General features: G+C 39.4%; 2 protein-coding genes across 4 annotated transcripts in view; one reads left to right on the forward strand and one right to left on the reverse strand.

Annotated features, from left to right (window-relative positions):
• Positions 1 to 12,186, forward strand: part of gtf2b (general transcription factor IIB) — a 14,105-nt gene extending 1,919 nt beyond the window's left edge. The window contains exons 2-7 of the mRNA XM_062022295.1: positions 5,893 to 6,005; positions 7,523 to 7,656; positions 7,712 to 7,858; positions 7,933 to 8,062; positions 11,343 to 11,624; positions 11,687 to 12,186. Of these exons, the coding sequence (XP_061878279.1) occupies positions 5,893 to 6,005; positions 7,523 to 7,656; positions 7,712 to 7,858; positions 7,933 to 8,062; positions 11,343 to 11,624; positions 11,687 to 11,820 (940 nt within the window). The 3' untranslated portion in view covers positions 11,821 to 12,186. The remainder of the gene's footprint in view (positions 1 to 5,892; positions 6,006 to 7,522; positions 7,657 to 7,711; positions 7,859 to 7,932; positions 8,063 to 11,342; positions 11,625 to 11,686) is intronic.
• Positions 12,187 to 17,316: 5,130 nt separating this feature from the next.
• Positions 17,317 to 20,000, reverse strand: part of pkn2a (protein kinase N2a) — a 102,741-nt gene continuing 100,057 nt past the window's right edge. For all 3 annotated transcript variants that reach the window (XM_062022297.1, XM_062022296.1, XM_062022298.1), the window contains 2 exons: positions 18,410 to 18,490; positions 17,317 to 18,336 (listed from right to left, as the gene is read on the reverse strand). In XM_062022297.1, the coding sequence (XP_061878281.1) occupies positions 18,133 to 18,336; positions 18,410 to 18,490 (285 nt within the window). In that variant the 3' untranslated portion in view covers positions 17,317 to 18,132. The remainder of the gene's footprint in view (positions 18,337 to 18,409; positions 18,491 to 20,000) is intronic.

Consider the following 20,000-nt stretch of genomic DNA (forward strand, 5'->3'; position numbering starts at 1 on the left):
CCTGAACTCACGACCTACCGACCTCAGGGCGGACACTCTAACCGCTATATGTGGTTGCCGGTACAATTCAGGAACTATCAATTTATTTTTTTAAAAGATTCGATTAAGGCTGCAGCTAACGATTATTTTTCTATCGGTTAATCTATAGATTATTTTTTCGATTAGTCTATTGATTATTTTTCCTTTTACCGATTATTTTTTTATTCAAAATGAAGATGAAAAAATAAATGTAGGCCAGTTTTTTCAAAAGGCATGGCTTTTATTTACAAAAAAAAAGAAGTATGGCCACTCAGTCAACATTGACAACAACATGACTAAATATTCTGTAACAATGTAAATATTTAAAACTTTTGACATTTAACAAAATTAAAGGTAGCTTATTTGCTTTTTACTGTGCAAATATAAAAGTCAACATCCAGTGCAAATCTTAATATTCTGCAATAGTATAAGCATTTCAAAAGTAAAAGTGTTGCTTATTTTGCTTTAAAATGTGCAAAAATAAAGATAAACATCCAATACAAAAAAGTGCAAAACGAAATATTCTGTAACAACAGTGTAAACATTTCAACACAAGTGAAAGTATTGCTTATTTGCTAAAATGTGCAAAAATAAAGATAAACATCCAATACAAAAAAGTGCCAATCTAAATATTCTGGAGCACTGTAAACATTAAGTATTGCTTTTAAAATGTGCAAAATAAACATCCAGTCCAACACAGTACACAATAACCAATTCTACTCATTCCAGTGAGTGACTAACAGTTGTAATGAAGAAAGGTTAGCATGTGTACATGCTCTGGTTCTTTTCTTGTTTACAATATTCCCAGCAGCTGAAAATAGGCGCTCAGAAGGGGTCGATGTGGCTGGAACTAAAAGGTAATTAGCCTTCACCTCAAGCCAGGACTGCGAGTGAGCTGAGCTCCAGTTCATATTCCTAGAAGGTCAACGGGCTCATAGTGATGTTACTAGTAGTTGACTGGGAGGTGTTTATTATCATTTGGGGAGAGTCCGCTGCCTGATGCTCACCTGCTAAACACCTATCTGCTCCACGCTGAAGCGCTGACTACATGCGCTCTGAATACGCACTGCTGATTGGCTGGTAACGCTCTGAATACGCACTGCTGATTGGCTGATAATGCTTTCTGTGTACCAATCAGATGGTTGTGTGGGTGGGACAATGCTGCGTGCAGAGACAGAGGCAGAAGGAGCAAAGCAGCTTGTTAACACTTTAGCTTAGAAACTCGTTCGGTACACCCCCGTACCGAACCGAAAGCCCCGTACCGAAACGGTTCAATACAAAACACGTACCGTTACACCCCTAGCAGATACAAATGACACATTCATGTTTTTGTGTAATGATGACAACGTATACTCGCGCGGACGATTGACTAGTTGATGGTTGATGGTTTTCTTTTCAAATGTTCGTTCATAGCCGTTGTGCTGCTATGATAGGCCATTTCCGCTCGACACAGCGTGCATACAACAACATTATTAGGCCGTTTATTGAAATACTCCCACACTTTTGACGACTTTTGGCGTGCTTTTTCCCCCTCGCTCGCACCGCTCGCATCTTCTGCTTTGATCATCTGCTTTGCGCTTCGCCATGACGGTAGTGTGACGTAAATATGCGACGCGTCGACGCACAAAAACGGCGTCGACGTATTTACGTAACCGATGACGTCGACTACGTCGACGCGTCGTTTCAGCCTTGGATTCGATCCTAAACGATTCAATGACTTAAGCATCCATTCAGTAACTTTTTAGCAAAACATATCAAGCAGTGTGAAATAAATACTAGATACTTAATGTGAAGTTTCGTATATTCCGGGTATTTCTTGTTAGCGAATAATTTATAAATGAATTATGGATACAAACTAGCAAGTTTACAACAATTAAAGGCCTACTGAAATGATTTTTTTTAATTTAAACGGGGATAGCAGATCTATTCTATGTGTCATACTTGATCATTTCGCGATATTGCCATATTTTTGCTGAAAGGATTTAGTATAGAACAACGACGATAAAGATTGCAACTTTTGGTATCTGATAAAAAAAAGGCTTGCCCCTACCGGAAGTAGCGTGACGTAGTCAGTTGAACATATACGCAAAGTTCCCTATTGTTTACAATGATGGCCGCATGAAGTGAGAGAGATTCGGACCGAGAAAGCGACAATTTCCCCATTAATTTGAGCGAGGATGAAAGATTTGTGGATGAGTAAAGTGCAAGTGAAGGACAACTTTCTTCTTTGCTTGCTCAGCTTCCTTCTCTATAATGCAATGAACATGATTGAAACAGATTCACGAACACAGATGTCCAGAATACTGTGGAATTATGAAATGAAAACAGAGCTTTTTCGCATTGGCTTCAATGTGGAAGGCATACCCGTGTTCGCCGGTCTACGTCACGCGCATACGTCATCCTCAGAGGCGTTTCGAACCGGAAGTTTAGCGGCAAATTTAAAATGTCACTTTATAAGTTAACCCGGCCGTATTGGCATGTGTTATAATGTTAAGATTTCATCATTGATATATAAACTATCAGACTGCGTGGTCGGTAGTAGTGGGTTTCAGTAGGCCTTTAATGGCCAATGCAGTGACATCTTGTTTGAATAAAGAGCAACCAACACTCTAGGTTGAATTAACAAATATCAATAAAATACACTAACCAACATTTTAACAGTAAATTTACCTGCTTAAAAAATGGCATACAGTAACTGTTCTCTGCCCTGTGGTCGCCGTTGACAGACAACGTGCCAGGTGTGCAGACGCATGTATGCCCCCTCATCCCGGTTGATGGTCTTGGTCCCTCGTGTCTTAGTTTCCATAGCCTCCTTTGTATTTATTTATTTATTCCTCATGAAATGACTTTACCTTGTGTTTTTGAAGTCGGTGCGTCACCGCACTTTCGCCTTGTCGGTCGCGTCTTCTGTAGTTTAAAGTTGCGCTTAATCATTTTGTTGTGTCGTTTGTCTTTGTTGTGGCTTTTGCATTAGTGCTGTCGCTGAAAGTTATGATATTGTAATATCTAGCAGTGGAGAAGTAGAGACACAGTTGGAGAGACACTCTCAGATGCTTTATTAACAAGCCGTAGAAAACTCAGGGAGTCAAAACACACGTAAACAAAAGGCCACAGATCATGTGTAGACACTTCTTTGCTCACTCTGTTGCACTCGCTCACGTCACACACAAGAGCACCACCTCTTAAAGACATACAGACATATCAAAGATATTACACTCTTGTCTTGTGGTATTTGTGTTTATGACCTTTCTCGACCACCATAGTTATCCGCCATTTTTGTTTTCTAGTATCGATAAAATCGATCAATTCCCCTTTAAAACAATCTTGGGTCGATACCTATCTTTTTGAAGGCAAACTTGCCGAAATTTAGGAATATACATCGATGTATCAAGCAATTGTTACAACCCTAATATTTAACATACAAGTGCTTTTTTTTTTAGATTAAATGTAATTCTTGAAACTGATTTGTGAACTAAAGCACCCTTAACACTATATAACTGTTCAGATGCTGCTGTATGAGGTCACGTTATAGATCCATCCAGCAAACAGCAGAAAGGAAACTAGTCTGTGGTGATGTCATCTATCCGTTTTCAATACCACTTGTCCTCAACGAGCAAGCTTAGTCTATTCCAGCGGACTTTGGGTGTGATATGGGGTACGCCATCGACCTTTACGATACGATCCGGGATGCACTACATGGCTCGCGGTCATCTAGTGAAGCTGCAATAGGAGTGAAACATAAACAACAATAGTGTAGATAATAATGACACGCTTGTAGCACTTATTTATTTTACAGTTACACTATTTTCTACACATTGAGAAAACACAACATCCATTTTCACTCAAGTAATTGTAAACAAATATTTATAGTTTGAATAGGAAAAAAAATCACATTTGTGTTACTCTGTTTGAGTCCGCCATATTGGCACACTATATGCAGCGATTAGCCCCGGTGGATAACAAATGTAGGTCCGTGAAGTTAGTGCTTAATAAAACAATATCGCTAATACTTTAGGATGATTATTTGTTGGGTTTTATGTTCGGATTAGACGCAATGACATCATGACTCCCATTCAAGCCATTATAAGCAAACTTTTATTTACGTTTATCTACGAGTTTGAATGCATTAAAACATGTGTTCTTGGGGAATTTTGCCTACAATGCATAATATTGTAGGCAAAATTCCCCAAAAAGTGCAGCTCCTCTTTAAGCACTAAATTTTGTTATGTAATTATAATAATAATAATGTAAGTATTCCTTTAAAACACAAACTAAACAAGATTTCTCATTAGTATTGTTTGCCATTGTAATAGGAAGGTCAATATTTTTCAATTATCCTAACGATAAAAATAAATTTGACTCTCTGTTAGCAAAAAGTGAACTTAAATACATTTTGAACATTTTGAAGTGCAGTGTTTTACCAGTTGGGAAAAGCAAATTGGGCATACTTGAGGTTCCCCCAGCTTGCCAATATAGTTGCAGCGGTGGGGGCGTGGTTAATGTGACATCACTATATAATTGGCATAATCATGGAGGATGCCTATATTTTCTTTAAAATAAAAATAAAAAAGTTGTACATACATTTAAAAACAAATCTTTATCAGTAATTAGTATTAACTTATATATTTGTTATGCCTCTATAGACCTTCCCTTGCAGTCTCAGAGCAATCGGCATTTCCTTACAGCAAGTCTCCAAGGTGAAAGGCCTCAGGCATGTTAGAACAAGGCTAGTAAGAGAAGTCTGCAAGTCAGATCCGTAACTTTTGGACAAGGATTGACTTCGATGGCCAAATAGTCAGCTGCCAGAGCCAAAAGTTAGCGCAACGCAGCCGAGCCACGTAATTTGTCTCCTTTCAAGAGCATCACTGTCCTCTTAATATTCGCACATTTTTTAGATCGCTGTTCCCGGTTTTACCTCGGATATATACAAGTATGTCCATCATGCAGACATTCTGCCAGAATGTTTGTAACACGCGATTGTAAGCCGAGCATCTTACTTACTTAAAATCAGTGGATTTTGGTGACCGAATTTTTGGTGCATCGCTAATCCATAGTGCGTAAATTACAGGATACTAATATATCCATTCATGCAATGTATGACTTCAATGTGTTGTCACGTAAAAGACACACTTTTTTAAGGTGTGGCGGTCTTTATTTTGCCCTGGCTCAGCGACACAATCAATTAAATGTAGGGGAACCCCTGATACTTACGCCTTCGTCCATGTTGATGGACTCATCTTGCTCCCTCGTGATGATATTCCCACATCGGCACTTTGGCTTTACAGACATATTTTTTTCCCCTAATTTTTGTAATCTGCGGTGCTTCTCACTAGTGAGTAGCAACCAGCTAGGTAGGCTCTGTCCATGCATTATGTCTGCGTAAGCTAGCGGTCCCGCCTCTGCCCACAGAAACCAATAGTGTGTATGACTCAAAAGAGAGTTCATTTATTGTTTGATTAATTTATTGATTATCAGCATAGGCCTAATGATAGCATAATAACTGTGTCATAAGGTTAAATATTGCGATAGTTCACTATATCGATAGTTTATACCACTCATATTCACACTTATGGACAATTTAGAGTCCCCGGTTAGCATAACATGCATGTTTTTGGGGATGTGGGAGGAAAAAAACCCACACAAGGTCAGCGGGAGAGAACATGCAAACTCCACATGAGATGTTCCCACAGAGATTCAAACACAGATATCCTGACTGTGAACCTTGCAGATCACCAAGATGTCAACATTATATTTGTAATCCCTCCCAAGTTACAAAGCATAATTGTGGTTTGCTATTTTGATGGAGTTTTTCTAAAAAGGATGAGTAGCTCATCCAAGCGCGTTTACCTCACCTAGTACTTTTTGTTTTTGTAGTGGAGATGGGTTGACTCTGCCCAGAGTTCAGTGTCCCAACCACCCCGATGCCATCTTGGTGGAGGACTACCGTGCAGGGGACATGATCTGCCCTGAATGTGGCCTGGTAGTAGGTGAGTGAGTATACTTTGCAACATGTCTCCTACTCTCAGTAGTTGATTGGCATCTCAAAAAGAAGAGATGTGTTTCTTTGGTGTCCAATTCCTGGACAGGAAGTACCATTGCAGTGTTTCCCATAAACTGCCAAGATACCTGTGGCGGTGGGGGCGTGACTATGGGCATGGCTATGGGCGTGGTCACCATGACATCGAGTAATTTGCATAATTTACTACAATGATTTGATTTTCTCTAAAAAGGCTCAAGAAATGTATACTTACTAATTAATAATAACAGTTTTGTTTTAAACGTCCATCCATCCATCCATCCATCCATCCATTTTACAATATAATTACAACACTTTATTATGTACATATTTATATACAAATTTGAACAATAAGTTATTCACTGAAATATATTTATTAATTGTGGTTCTTACAAAAAATATATCTTATAAAAGCTAAAATGTCTCAAAGCTCTGCCCCTTTAATTAGTGCATACTAAATAATTTAACTTTAGCCTACTACTACAACCATATTATTTACCAGCAACATAAAGTGAAACAGAGGCAGAGGTGTCCTGCCACAGTCAGTAACAAATAAACAGAAAACAGTAGTGGTGGTAGATAGACACAGAGCTTCATCAAACATCTGATCCACTGAACAAAGAGCTCCAAAAATCTTGAACTTTAGACTGCCATCAGTTTTACTCCCTACACTTAACCATGTGTTTCCTACTGCCTGCAGACTTTGCACCCTTTGTTATATACACACGTTGTGTTTCTAATATAAATACATTTAATAAAGTCAAATACAAATAAGGCAACAAGAGAAGTATCCTACACTTCTCTTTTGTAAAGTAAATCTGAACAGCCGATATGGGCATCTACATCAACTATATGATTTGCCTGAGAAGCTGGAGAGGACAAAAAAAAATAATTGTATTTTTTATTTTTAAAAAAAATTTATTTTTATTTTTATTTGTGGCGGACGTAATTCATTTGTGGCGGGCCGCCACAAATAAATGAATGTGTGGGAAACCCTGCATTGGGTTGAGGGAGGTGTGAAAGAAGACATCTCTGTCAAATTCATAGATGTTATTTTATTATATAAAAAGGTCAGTAAATGATTTTATATAATTGTAAACGCTTTGAAGTGGGAAAGGGGTAGGATTAAATAAGCTTTGCTTCTTACTACTCCTTTTCGGGCATGATGTAAATTAAATGATATGAAATTGTGTGATGTATTATGATGTAAATGTGTTCATGTTCGAAATAAACTAAAAGAAAAAAAGAAAGAAAGAAACTAGCAATCATCTTATTAAACAGAGAAATGGGTTTGAACGTTCACCTCTCAGCGTCTTGGCTTGGAGGAGGGCTTTGCACGTAAATGATGAGTAGCTTTTGTGTTCACGTTCACTTGTACAGGAATTCTTCCTTTTCATACAAGCTCACGTCTGTAAAACCTTTCTACAAATTTTGGATATGTGGTTTGGGAACGACATGGTCATAATTGGTCTCCTGTTACCTGTCCAGGTGATCGAGTGATTGACGTTGGCTCAGAGTGGAGGACGTTCTCCAACGAGAAAGCCCTCAAAGACCCGTCCAGAGTGGGAGACGCTCAGAACACGCTGCTGAATGGAGGAGACCTCACCACCATGATCAGCAAGGTGAGTTGACATCTCTCCTCGTGTTCTACTTAATCAGAAGTGACGTCCACCACAGGGCACAGGTGCTGCTAGTTTCGATGAGTTTGGCAACTCCAAGTACCAGAACCGTCGCACCATGAGCAGCTCCGACCGGGCCATGCTGAACGCCTTCAAGGAAATCACCACCATGGCGGACCGCATCAACCTGCCCAGGAACATCATCGTACGTGTCCACCGCCCACAGCGCCAGAAGGACGCCTGACCATCTCACTTTGTGTTCTTGTCTTTGCCTCGCAGGATAGAACCAATAACCTTTTCAAGCAAGTTTATGAACAGAAGAGCCTGAAAGGGCGAGCAAATGACGCCATCGCATCGGCTTGTCTCTACATCGCCTGCAGACAGGAGGGTGTCCCGAGGACCTTTAAAGGTCAGCACCTGTTTTGTAACACTGATATCCCAATACAGTCAACACACTGACATGGTTATTGCTCTGTACAACATCAGGCTACTCCACTCCAAAATGCATTATCATTGGCGACATGCTTCGTTAAGGCTGATTAGTAGAGATGTCCGATAATGGCTTTTTTCCGATATCCGATATTCCGATATTGTCCAACTCTTAATTACCGATACCGATATATACAGTCGTGGAATTAACACATTATTATGCCTAATTTTGTTGTGATGCCCCGCTGGATTAAACAATGTAACAAGGTTTTCCAAAATAAATCAACTCAAGTTATGGAAAAAATGCCAACATGGCACTGCCATATTTATTATTGAAGTCACAAAGTGCATTATATTTTTTAACATGCCTCAAAACAGCAGCTTGGAATTTGGGACAATTTTGGGAGTTAGTGCTGCAAGGGGTTCTGGGATTTGTTCTGTTGTGTTTATGTTGTGTTACGGTGCGGATGTTCTCCCGAAATGTGTTTGTCATTCTTGTTTGGTGTGGGTTCACAGTGTGGCACATATTTGTAACAGTGTTAAAGTTGTTTGTACGGCAACCCTCAGTGTGACCTGTATGCCTGTTGACCAAGTATGCCTTGCATTCACTTGTGTGTGTGAAAAGCCGTAGATATTATGTGATTGGGCCGGCACGCAAAGGCAGTGCCTTTAAGGCACGCCCCCAATATTGTTGTCTGGGTGGAAATCGGGAAAAATTCGGGAGAATGGTTGCCCCGGGAGATTTTCGGGAGGGGCACTGAAATTCGGGAGTCTCCCGGGAATATCGGGAGGGTTGGCAAGTATGACTGGGAGACACAACTGCTCTGTACTTCTCCCTACGTCCGTGTACCACTCCGTACAGCGGCGATTTAAAAGGTCATACATTTTACTTTTTGAAACCGATACAGATAATTTCTGATATTAAATTTTAAAGCATTTATCGGCCGATATCGGCAGTCCGATATCGGACGTCTCTACTAAAAATTAAATAAATATCGAACATCTTAAAGTGCTATTTTTCCAAGTTAAAAAAACGTGGTCAGACGGTTTTTTTGTTGCCATCACTTGATCACCGCATTGATGGGCGTATAATGCCCATCCAATTTGAATATTACTACAACGGGACATTTAGCTTTGGAATCATATTTTCCTCCTTCCTGAGGTGATACCTTGCGTGGTGGTCCCAATGATCCAAGGAGCTATGTTGTCCAGGGCTTCTATGCCCCTGGTAGGGTCTGCCATGACAAAGAGGTCCTAGGTGAGGGACCAGACAAAGAGCAGCTCAAAGACTTCTATGAATACAAACAATCGAGGACCAAAGTTTCCCTCGCCCGGACGCGAATCACCGGGGCCCCCCTCTGGAGGCGGGGCTCCATCTCTCTCTCTCTGCCTCCCCCAATGGGCTCACCACCCATAGAAGGGGGCATAGAAGTCGGGTGCTCTGTGAGTTGGGCGGCAGTCGAAGACAGTCCGATCCTCGGCTCCAGAAGCTAACTCTTGGAACGTGGACGTCACCTCGCTGGGAGGGAAAGGAGCCTGAGCTGGTGCACTAGGTAGAGAAGTTCCATTTGGATCTAGTCGGTCTTATTTCGACGCACAGCAAGGACTCTGGAACCAGTCCTCTCGATAGGGGCTGGACTTTCTTCCACTCTGGCATTGCCAGCAGTGAGAGGTGACGGGCGGGGGTGGCTATACTTGTTGTCCCGCGGCTCAGAGCCTGCAGAGACTTAAACCCGGTGGACGAAAGGGTAGCTTCTCTCCGCCTCCAGGTGCTTGCGCACAAAACATCAGTTCAGAGTACCCGCCCTTTTTGGAGTCCCGAGAGGGAGTACTGGAGAGTGCTCCTTCTAGTGATTCCCTTGTTTTACTGGAGACTTCCACACTCACGTTGGCAACGAAACAGTCACACAAAATGTAAACTTGTATAAACACATGAACAACTAAAATGTAAATTGTATAAACACATGAACTAAAATGTAAACTTGTATAAACACATTAACTAAAATGTAAACTTGTAAAAACATATTACAACTAAAATGTAAACTTGTAAAAACATATTACAACTAAAATGTAAACTTGTATAAACACATTAACAACTACAATATAAACTTGTATAAACACATTAACAACTACAATATAAACTTGTATAAACACATGAACAACTAAATTGTAAACTTGTATAAACACATGAACAACTAAAATGTAAACTTGTATAAAGACATTAACTAAAATGTAAACTTGTAAAAACATATTTACAACTAAAATGTAAACTTGTATAAACACTAACAACTACAATATAAACTTGTATAAACACATTAACTACAATATAAACTTGTATAAACACATTAACAACTACAATATAAACTTGTATAAACACATTAACAACTACATTATAAACTTGTATAAACACATTAACAACTACAATATAAACTTGTATAAACACATTAACAACTACAATATAAACTTGTATAAACACATTAACAACTACATTATAAACTTGTATAAACACATTAACAACTACAATATAAACTTGTATAAACACATTAACAACTACAATATAAACTTGTATAAACACATGAACAACTACAATATAAACTTGTATAAACACATTAACAACTACAATATAAACTTGTATAAACACATTAACAACTACATTATAAACTTGTATAAACACATTAACAACTACATTATAAACTTGTATAAACACATTAACAACTACAATATAAACTTGTATAAACACATTAACAACTACATTATAAACTTGTATAAACACATTAACAACTACAATATAAACTTGTATAAACACATTAACAACTACAATATAAACTTGTATAAACACATGAACAACTAAAATGTAAACTTGTAAAAACATTCACTAAAATGTAAACTTGTATAAACACATTAACAACTACAATATAAACTTGTATAAACACATGAACAACTAAAATGTAAACTTGCATAAACACATTAACTAAATTGTAAACTTGTAAAAACATATTTACAACTAAAATGTAAACTTTTATAAACACATGAACAATTAAAATGTAAACTTGTATAAACACATTAACAACTACAATATAAACTTGTATAAACACAGTAACTAAAATGTAAACTAAAATACAAAATAGTGTTTATTAGCTTCGTAAAAACAACAACTTGGTGAAAAGATTTGAGCACGTCAACAACCACGAGGATGCTGACGGTGCCACGACGTGTTCACTGACATCACCAGTAAAGTCTGCATGCTCACGTGTCCGCAGAGATCTGTGCCGTGTCCCGCATCTCCAAGAAGGAAATCGGCAGGTGCTTCAAGCTGATCCTCAAGGCCCTGGAGACCAGCGTGGACCTCATCACCACAGGAGACTTCATGTCCCGCTTCTGCTCCAACCTGGGCTTGCCAAAGCAGGTGCAGATGGCCGCCACCTACATCGCCATGAAGGCCGTGGAGCTGGACCTGGTGCCCGGGAGGAGCCCCATCTCTGTGGCCGCCGCCGCCATCTACATGGCCTCCCAGGCCTCGGCAGACAAGAAGACCCAGAAGGGTGAGTGAGCACACCCTTTCCGTTAATCGGTCAACTTGTCAACACTCTTGGTGCCTTCACAGAAATCGGCGACATCGCTGGCGTCGCCGACGTTACAATCCGACAGTCATATCGACTCATCTACCCTCGTGCCGCCGAACTTTTCCCTCCAGACTTCAAATTCGACACACCCGTGGACAAACTTCCACTCCTGTGAAAACTCAGCAGCACTTCTGCTGTTCTTTGGATTTTTTTTTCCATCTTTTTATTGGTTTTGGAAAATTTTTCCTGTCCCTTAAGATTTCAAGCCTTTGAGAGGCACCCACTCCCCCACTCAAGAAAGATGGACACACATTCCAGTCATCATGAATGGACCCTCACCTACTCTATGTATGTGTGTGTGTGCGTGCGTGTGTGTGTGTGTGTGTATACACACACACACGCACAGAACTGATGCTTGCAATTTTAGGCTGCTTTCATATTTGTATACATAAAACATTCTTTTGTAGAAAAAGGAGCTGTTCTATTTTGTTAGTTTGTTTGAACTGTATTAAGTAATTTAAAAATAAAACTTTTCATTGGAAACAAACGGTCACTTTTCTATCTTCTTGGGCCACGTCTTCTTCACACACTGCATCTTTCAAAGTTCACTGTCAGTACCAACATTTGACATCCATAACGGTGACGGCTGCCATGGACAGTGTCCACCCTCAATGGCAGCAGGAAGTGGATGAGTAGCGCCATAAGTGCAGAACAGGTCCTCTTATTTGGGCTACAGCAGGGGTCTCCAAACTTTGACTTGGGGAGCCGCATTGGGCTAAAAAAAATTGGATGGGGGCTGACTGCATGTAAAGTCACTATACAGCCTGTACATACATGTATATATAATTACCGTATTTTTCAAACTATAAGTCGCAGTTTTTTTCATAGTTTGGCCGGGGGTGTGCGACTTATACTCAGGAGCGACTTATGTGTGAAATTATTAACACATTACCGTAAAATATCAAATATTATTTAGCTCATTCACGTAAGAGACTAGACGTATAAGATTTTATCAGATTTAGCGATTAGGAGTGACAGATTGTTTGGTAAACGTATAGCATGTTCTATATGTTATAGTTATTTGAATGACTCTTACCATAATATGTTACGTTAACATACCAGGCACGTTCTCAGTTGGTTATTTATGCCTCATATAACGTACACTTATTCAGCCTGTTGTTCACTATTCTTTATTTTAAATTGCCTTTCAAATGTCTATTCTTGGTGTTCGGTTTTATCAAATAAATTTCCCCCAAAAATGCGACTTATACTCCAGTGCGACTTATGTTTTTTCCTTCTTTATTATGCATTTTCGGCCGGTGCGACTTATACTCCGGAGCGACTTATACTCCGAAAAATACGGTAATGTCATTGGATATTACAAACCCTGTTTCCACATGAGTTGGGAAATTGTGTTAGATGTAAATATAAACGGAATACAATGATTTGCAAATCATTTTCAACCCATATTCAGTTGAATATGCTACAAAGACAACATATTTGATGTTCAAACTGATAAAAAAAAATTTTGTTGCAAATAATCATTAATTTTAGAATTTGATGCCAGCAACACGTGATAAAGAAGTTGGGAAAGGTGGCAATAAATACTGATAAAGTTGAGGAATGCTCATCAAACACTTATTTGGAACATCCCACAGGTGAACAGGCAAATTAGGAACAGGTGGGTGCCATGATTGGGTATAAAAGTAGATTCCATGAAATGCTCAGTCATTCACAAACAAGGATGGGGCGAGGGTCACCACTTTGTCAACAAATGCGTGAGCAAATTGTTGAACAGTTTAAGAAAAACCTTTCTCAACCAGCTATTGCAAGGAATTTAGGGATTTCACCATCTACGGTCCGTAATATCATCAAAGGGTTCAGAGAATCTGGAGAAATCACTGCACGTAAGCAGCTAAGCCCGTGACCTTCGATCCCTCAGGCTGTACTGCATCAACAAGCCACATCAGTGTGTAAAGGATATCACCACATGGGCTCAGGAACACTTCAGAAACCCACTGTCAGTAACTACAGTTGGTCGCTACACCTGTAAGTGCAAGTTAAAACTCTCCTATGCAAGACGAAAACTGTTTATCAACAACACCCAGAAACGCCGTCGACTTCGCTGGGCCTGAGCTCATCTAGGATGGACTGATACAAAGTGGAAAAGTGTTCTGTGGTCTGATGAGTGCACATTTCAAATTGTTTTTGAAAACTGTGGACGTCGTGTCCTCCGGACCAAAGAGGAAAAGAACCATCCGGATTGTTATAGGCGCAAAGTGTAAAAGCCAGCATCTGTGATGGTATGGGGGTGTATTAGTGCCCAAGACATGGGTAACTTACACATCTGTGAAGGCGCCACTAATGCTGAAAGGTACATACAGGTCTTGGAGCAACATATGTTGCCATCCAAGCAATGTTACCATTGACGCCCCTGCTTATTTCAGCAAGACAATGCCAAGCCACGTGTTACATCAACGTGGCCTCATAGTAAAAGAGTGCGGGTACTAGACTGGCCTGCCTGTAGTCCAGACCTGTGTCCCATTGAAAATGTGTGGCTCATTATGAAGCCTAAAATACCACAATGGAGACCCCCGGACTGTTGAACAACTTAAGCTGTACATCAAGCAAGAATGGGAAAGAATTCCACCTGAGAAGCTTCAAAAATGTGTCTCCTCAGTTCCCAAACGTTTACTGAGTGTTGTTAAAAGGAAAGGCCATGTAACACAGTGGTGAACATGCCCTTTCCCAACTACATTGGCACGTGTTGCAGCCATGAAATTCTAAGTTAATTGTTATTTGCAAAAAAAAAATAAAGTTTATGAGTTTGAACATCAAATATCTTGTCTTTGTAGTGCATTCAATTGAATATGGGTTTAAAAGGATTTGCAAATCATTGTATTCCGTTTATATTTACATCTAACACAATTTCCCAACTCATATGGAAACGGGGTTTGTAAGAGTATGTGAAAGTTGGTTACTTCCGTGACGACATCCTTGAAGTTTTATAATCAATCAGAAATATCAAGCAGCTAAAATGCACCAAACATGGATAAGTGTAAAGAGTTTTGCATTTTCCCATCATGCATTGTAATTGGGTGTCATTTTGACTTTTTAATGGTGATTGTATGTTTTTTTTTATAAGATCCACAAAGTTTAGTGAGCAGGTCGTGTTATGTGACCATGTGTGTTGACTGAATTTTTTTTGCACCATGAGTGGGAAAGGTTGTTTGTAATGGGCCAAATGTTGTGCTCTTAACACTTCAAATAACAGTGTGTGGTCATTCGCCTGATTTACTTAGTGTCTGAGATCGGTAGGTTGTGAGTTCAAACCCCGGCCGAGTCATACCAAAGACTATAGAAATGGGACCCATTACCTCCCTGCTTGGCACTCAGCATTAAGGGTTGGAATTGGGGGTTAAATCACCAAAAATTATTCCCGGGCGCGGCCACCGCTGCTGCTCACTGCTCCCCTCACCTCCCATGGGGTGAACAAAAGGATGGGTCAAACGCAGAGGACAGATTTCACCACACCTAGTGTGTGTGTGTGTGTGTGTGTGTGACAATCATTGGTACTTTAACTTAACTTTAAGATGGTGACAGATTTGCAGCAATCAGAATGTTAAATATTTCAAATTAATCTTGAAGCACCACCCGTAGACCAGATATTGTACTCATGATGCCGGCGGGCCATAGTTTGGACACCCCTGGGGTGTTTTTTCAGCCTTTGTCAGAAAAACATAAACGTTTGTAGTTTGTCACACACATTTCAAGGCAAACTAGTGAAGTGAATTATATTTATATAGCACTTTTCTCTAGTGACTCAAAGCACTTTACATAGTGAAAGCCATTAGGTTCCATTTAAACCAGGGGTGTCCAAAGTGCGGCCCGCAGCTAATTGCCACACATTCTGGAAATGGTATTGCAAAAATAAAAAATAAACATTAACTACAAAAAGTTGCAATGTTGACACAAAGCTGCCATGCAGGCTGCTTTTTTTCTTGTCTATTTTTCTTTTTTTGCCATTGCTTAAAATAATAATAATTAATGCTATAATGAATTATTGACCTATTCAAGGCTCCAATTATTTCACTTTAAAATGTTTTATGTGGAAAATATTGCGTATATTGTGTGGTTGCCATACAAAAACATCATTTTCTTTGACAAAAGAGCATAAAACAAAATAATAGTTCAAACGTAAAATCGACAGATATATCTGAAGTTGATCTCGTAACTTAAGTGTTGAAAGTAAAAAAAAACTAATACAAATGTATCACTTGGAGTGGGGCACCTTTTGTATCCTAAATATATTTAATGGGATTTTATTTATCTTTTCACTGTGATTACTCAAAAATAACAATAAATTAATATCAATGGTGTCCTGCATTATTGATCTTTTTAAGGCTCTAATTACTTCACATCAAACATTGCTTTCTGAATGTTTTGGGCAGTGGGGGAAATACTGCATATTTCAGTTTTATTATAAAAAACAAAGTTGTCTTGACAGAAAAGGCATAAAACCTTTTTGGTTTTTTAAATTTTATATCAACCTGAAGTTGATATACTGTAGAGATTTACTGTAAGCATTAAATGAAAAAAAAAGAAGAAAAAAAGACTTGTTTTTAACATTATAATAAATTACACCAGGGGTCGGCAACCCAAAATGTTGAAAGAGCCATATTTGACCAAAAATACAAAAACAAATCTGTCTGGAGCCGCAAAAAATGAAAAGCCATATTACATACAGATAGTGTGTCATGAGATATAAATTGAATTAAGATGACTTAAAAGAAGCAAAATTACCTCAAATATACCTACAAATGAGGCATAATGATGCAATATGTACATATAGCTAGCCTAAATAGCATGTTAGCATCGATTAGCTTGCAGTCATGCAGTGACCAAATATGTCTGATTAGCACTCCACACAAGTCAATAACATCAACAAAACTCACCTTTGTGCATTTATGCACAACGTTAAAAGTTTGGTGGACAAAATGAGACGGAAAAAGAAGTGGCATAAAACACGTCCTAGAAAGTCGGAGAAAGTTATACATGTAAACAAACTACGATGAGTTCAAGGACCGCCAAAATTAGTAGGACAAAACGGCGCTCGCCAAATACTCGAATCAGTGAAGCATGTTTAATACAGTGTGCTTTATAACGATTAGGGAGGTTTGTGTCATGTTTGTCCTCCTACAGAAACCATATTAAAACAAAAAATATATTTTTTTCCACTCATCTTTTTCGATTTTTCATACATTGTTGAAAAAGCTCCAGAGAGCCACAAGGGCGGCGCTAAAGAGCCGCATGCGGCTCTTGAGCCGCACGTTGCCGACCCCTGACTTAGACCCTTTATGGTCCCCGGGAGCCCTTAAGGTAAAAAAAACCCAAAATCCATATATTTTGTTATGATTTGAAAATGAAAACTATCAAAATGGCCGCCGCAGGCTTTAATTTTTCCGTATGCGGCCCTCAGTAGAAAAAGTTTGGACACCCCTGATGTAAACCAATGTGGGTGGCACTGGCAGCAGGTGGGTCAAGTGTCTTGCCCAGGGACACAACGGCGATGACTGCAGCGGGAATCGAATCTGGATCCTCCAAGTTGCTGGCACGGCCACAGCGCCCCCCCCAAACTAATAACCAAGATGATAGAACGTCAGGGGTCCAATAACATTCCACTATGACATGTTTAATGTGTGCATTGAAGATAGGCAACAAACAAAGACTGCAAAAATAAGTTTTTCTTTGAAGAGCATCAGTCGTGACTTGAATCGTTGATGTACCATCTAGAAAGTTTGTGTCCAGGTAACGAGGCGTAAAAAAACAACTTTGTACAATCTAGTTCCAAAGAGAAATGTCGATAATGATCTAAATGCATTGATCAAATTAGTGTTCATACATGATATTTATATTTTTAATATACCCTGCAGTGATTCATCAGTTGACATCAATCATGCAAATTGACATTCAGAGAAGATTCCCAACAATTCAGCTCGGGTCTCCGGGATTTTCTGCTTGATCACATTTTCCTTTCATTCGCCGCCGATCTTGTCTTTGGAGCGGCGTCCACTGAGGTAACACGAAGAAAAACTATCTGCTGTTGGATTTATTGTTGAATGAAATCATGTCATTGTGGGGTCAAATGAGAACATAGATGAATGTTTTGGACAGGTGGTGTGGCTCCTACCGCTGGATGGAAACGTTCAAGTGGACAGAAAGGGGGAGGAGTTGATGAAGTCCTGTGTGGTTTGAGCACTTTGTGCCACTTTCAGGGAGGAACCGGATGAAAAGTGAAAGCAATAAAAAGGAGGTCTGCACAGAGATGAAGTAAAAGAAGATGTTGCTTCCTGTCAAGAACATTCTCAGTGGTCAGACAGCGTTCAGGAGGAGCCACAATTCCTCCTCCTTCAGTTCCTCCAACAAGAGTTTTCTCCTTAAAAAAAAGGACAGTTCTTCATGTTGATTTAAAAAGATGTTTGCGCAGCTAGCACCAGTCTGCGATGTAATCGAAGTCCGTGAACAGGTTCTGCTCCCCAGAGTTCAGCATCCGAGGCTCCCTGGGCGGCGTCAGGATGGGCGCCTCTGAGGTGAATTCGTCGTCGAAGTTGCTGACGTCGTTGGCGCCCTGGATGGTCGGCACGAACGGCGGCTTGACCTTCTTGGCCATCAGGCCTTCCCAGTCCGTGTTCTGCGGGCCACACCACAGGGAGATCAGCGAGTGCTTCTCGGGACAACTTTGCAATGTGGAGTGTGTCGCTCACCCGGAAGAATAAATGCTTTTTCACCTCCTCGGCGTCACGTTCTCCCGCTCCCAGGCGACGTTCGGGGCTTCTTCTTAAAAGCTGAGGGCAAGAATTGGCAGTCATTTAACCCGTGTGCGCCCCTAGGGCTCAAAACTGGTATTACATGTCAGGGCAGTCAATCTTTGGGCTCCTGACGATTCAGAATCAAGTCTCGATTCAAACCGATTCTCACAATGTATTATTTGGTGTGATAATTATTAGATATTAGAGATTTATCGGCCGATAAATGCGTTAAAACGTAATATCGGAAATTATCGGTATCGTTTTTTTTATTATCGGTATCGTTTTTTAAAAATGTATTTATTTTATTTTTTTATTAAATCAACATAAAAAACACAAGATACACTTACAATTAGTGCACCAACCCCCCAAAAAAACCCTCCCCCATTTACACTCATTCACACAAAAGGATTGTTTCTTTCTGTTATTAATATTCTGGTTCCTACATTATATATCAATATATATCAATACAGTCTGCAAGGGATACAGTCCGTAAGCACACATGATTGTGCGTGCTGCTGGTCCACTAATAGCACTAACCTTTAACAGTTAAATTTACTCATTTTCATTAATTACTAGTTTCTATGTAACTGTTTTTATATTGTTTTACTTTCTTTTTTATTCAAGAAAATGTTTTTAATTTATCTTATTTTATTTTATTAATTTTTTTTGAAAGTACCTTATCTTCACCATACCTGGTTGTCCAAATTAGGCATAATAATGTGTTAATTCCACGACTGCATATATCGGTTGATATCGGTATCTGTAATTAAAGAGTTGGACAATATCGGAATATCGGATATCGGCAAAAAGCCATTATCGGACATCCCTAATAATTATAAACTATACATTTTTATGGGCCTGCTATCTGTGCTTTGGACCTCTGGCCGAAAGCTGCCGAACTTTAAATGTGTGAATCTGTGAGTTTTAGTTGTAACCGTGCAAAATGAGCTAAACTGCTAGCCTAAAACATTCGCATGCTAACATTAAAATGCTAACACTTAGCATGTGTGCTAACGTTGGCATGCTAACAGTTAGCATGTCTCACATACCAAGTAATATGGCTGTAAGATGTATGCCTGTGAAAGTAGAAAAAAAAGTGTAAAAAGTTAGCATGATAATATTAGCTTGCTAGTACGCTAACGGTGCCATGCTAACAGCACATTTACATGCTAACAGCATGTGTCACATACCAAAAAAAGTCTAAAGCTGGAAAAAGTTAGCACGCTAATGCTAACGTTAGCCTGCTAACAGTTACAAAGTGTCACATGCCAAGTTATATGACTCTGGGGTAAACAGTTGTAAAATGAGCTCAAAAAGTTAGCATGCTGATTTTAGCGTGCTAGCAAGCTAACAATAGCATGCTAACAGTTAGCATGTGTCACATACAAAGTTATATGACTAAGGTGTATGGCTGTGGAATTAGAGATTTATTGTTTTTAAATTAGCTCAAAAAGTTAGCATGCTAATATTAACATATAAACAGTTAGCATGTGTCACATACCAAGTTATATGACTCTAAGGTGTATGGCTGCGTAATGAGAGAAAA

Source organism: Entelurus aequoreus, linkage group LG16 (genome assembly GCF_033978785.1).
Source record: "Entelurus aequoreus isolate RoL-2023_Sb linkage group LG16, RoL_Eaeq_v1.1, whole genome shotgun sequence".
Classification (NCBI taxonomy): Eukaryota; Metazoa; Chordata; class Actinopteri; order Syngnathiformes; family Syngnathidae; genus Entelurus; species Entelurus aequoreus.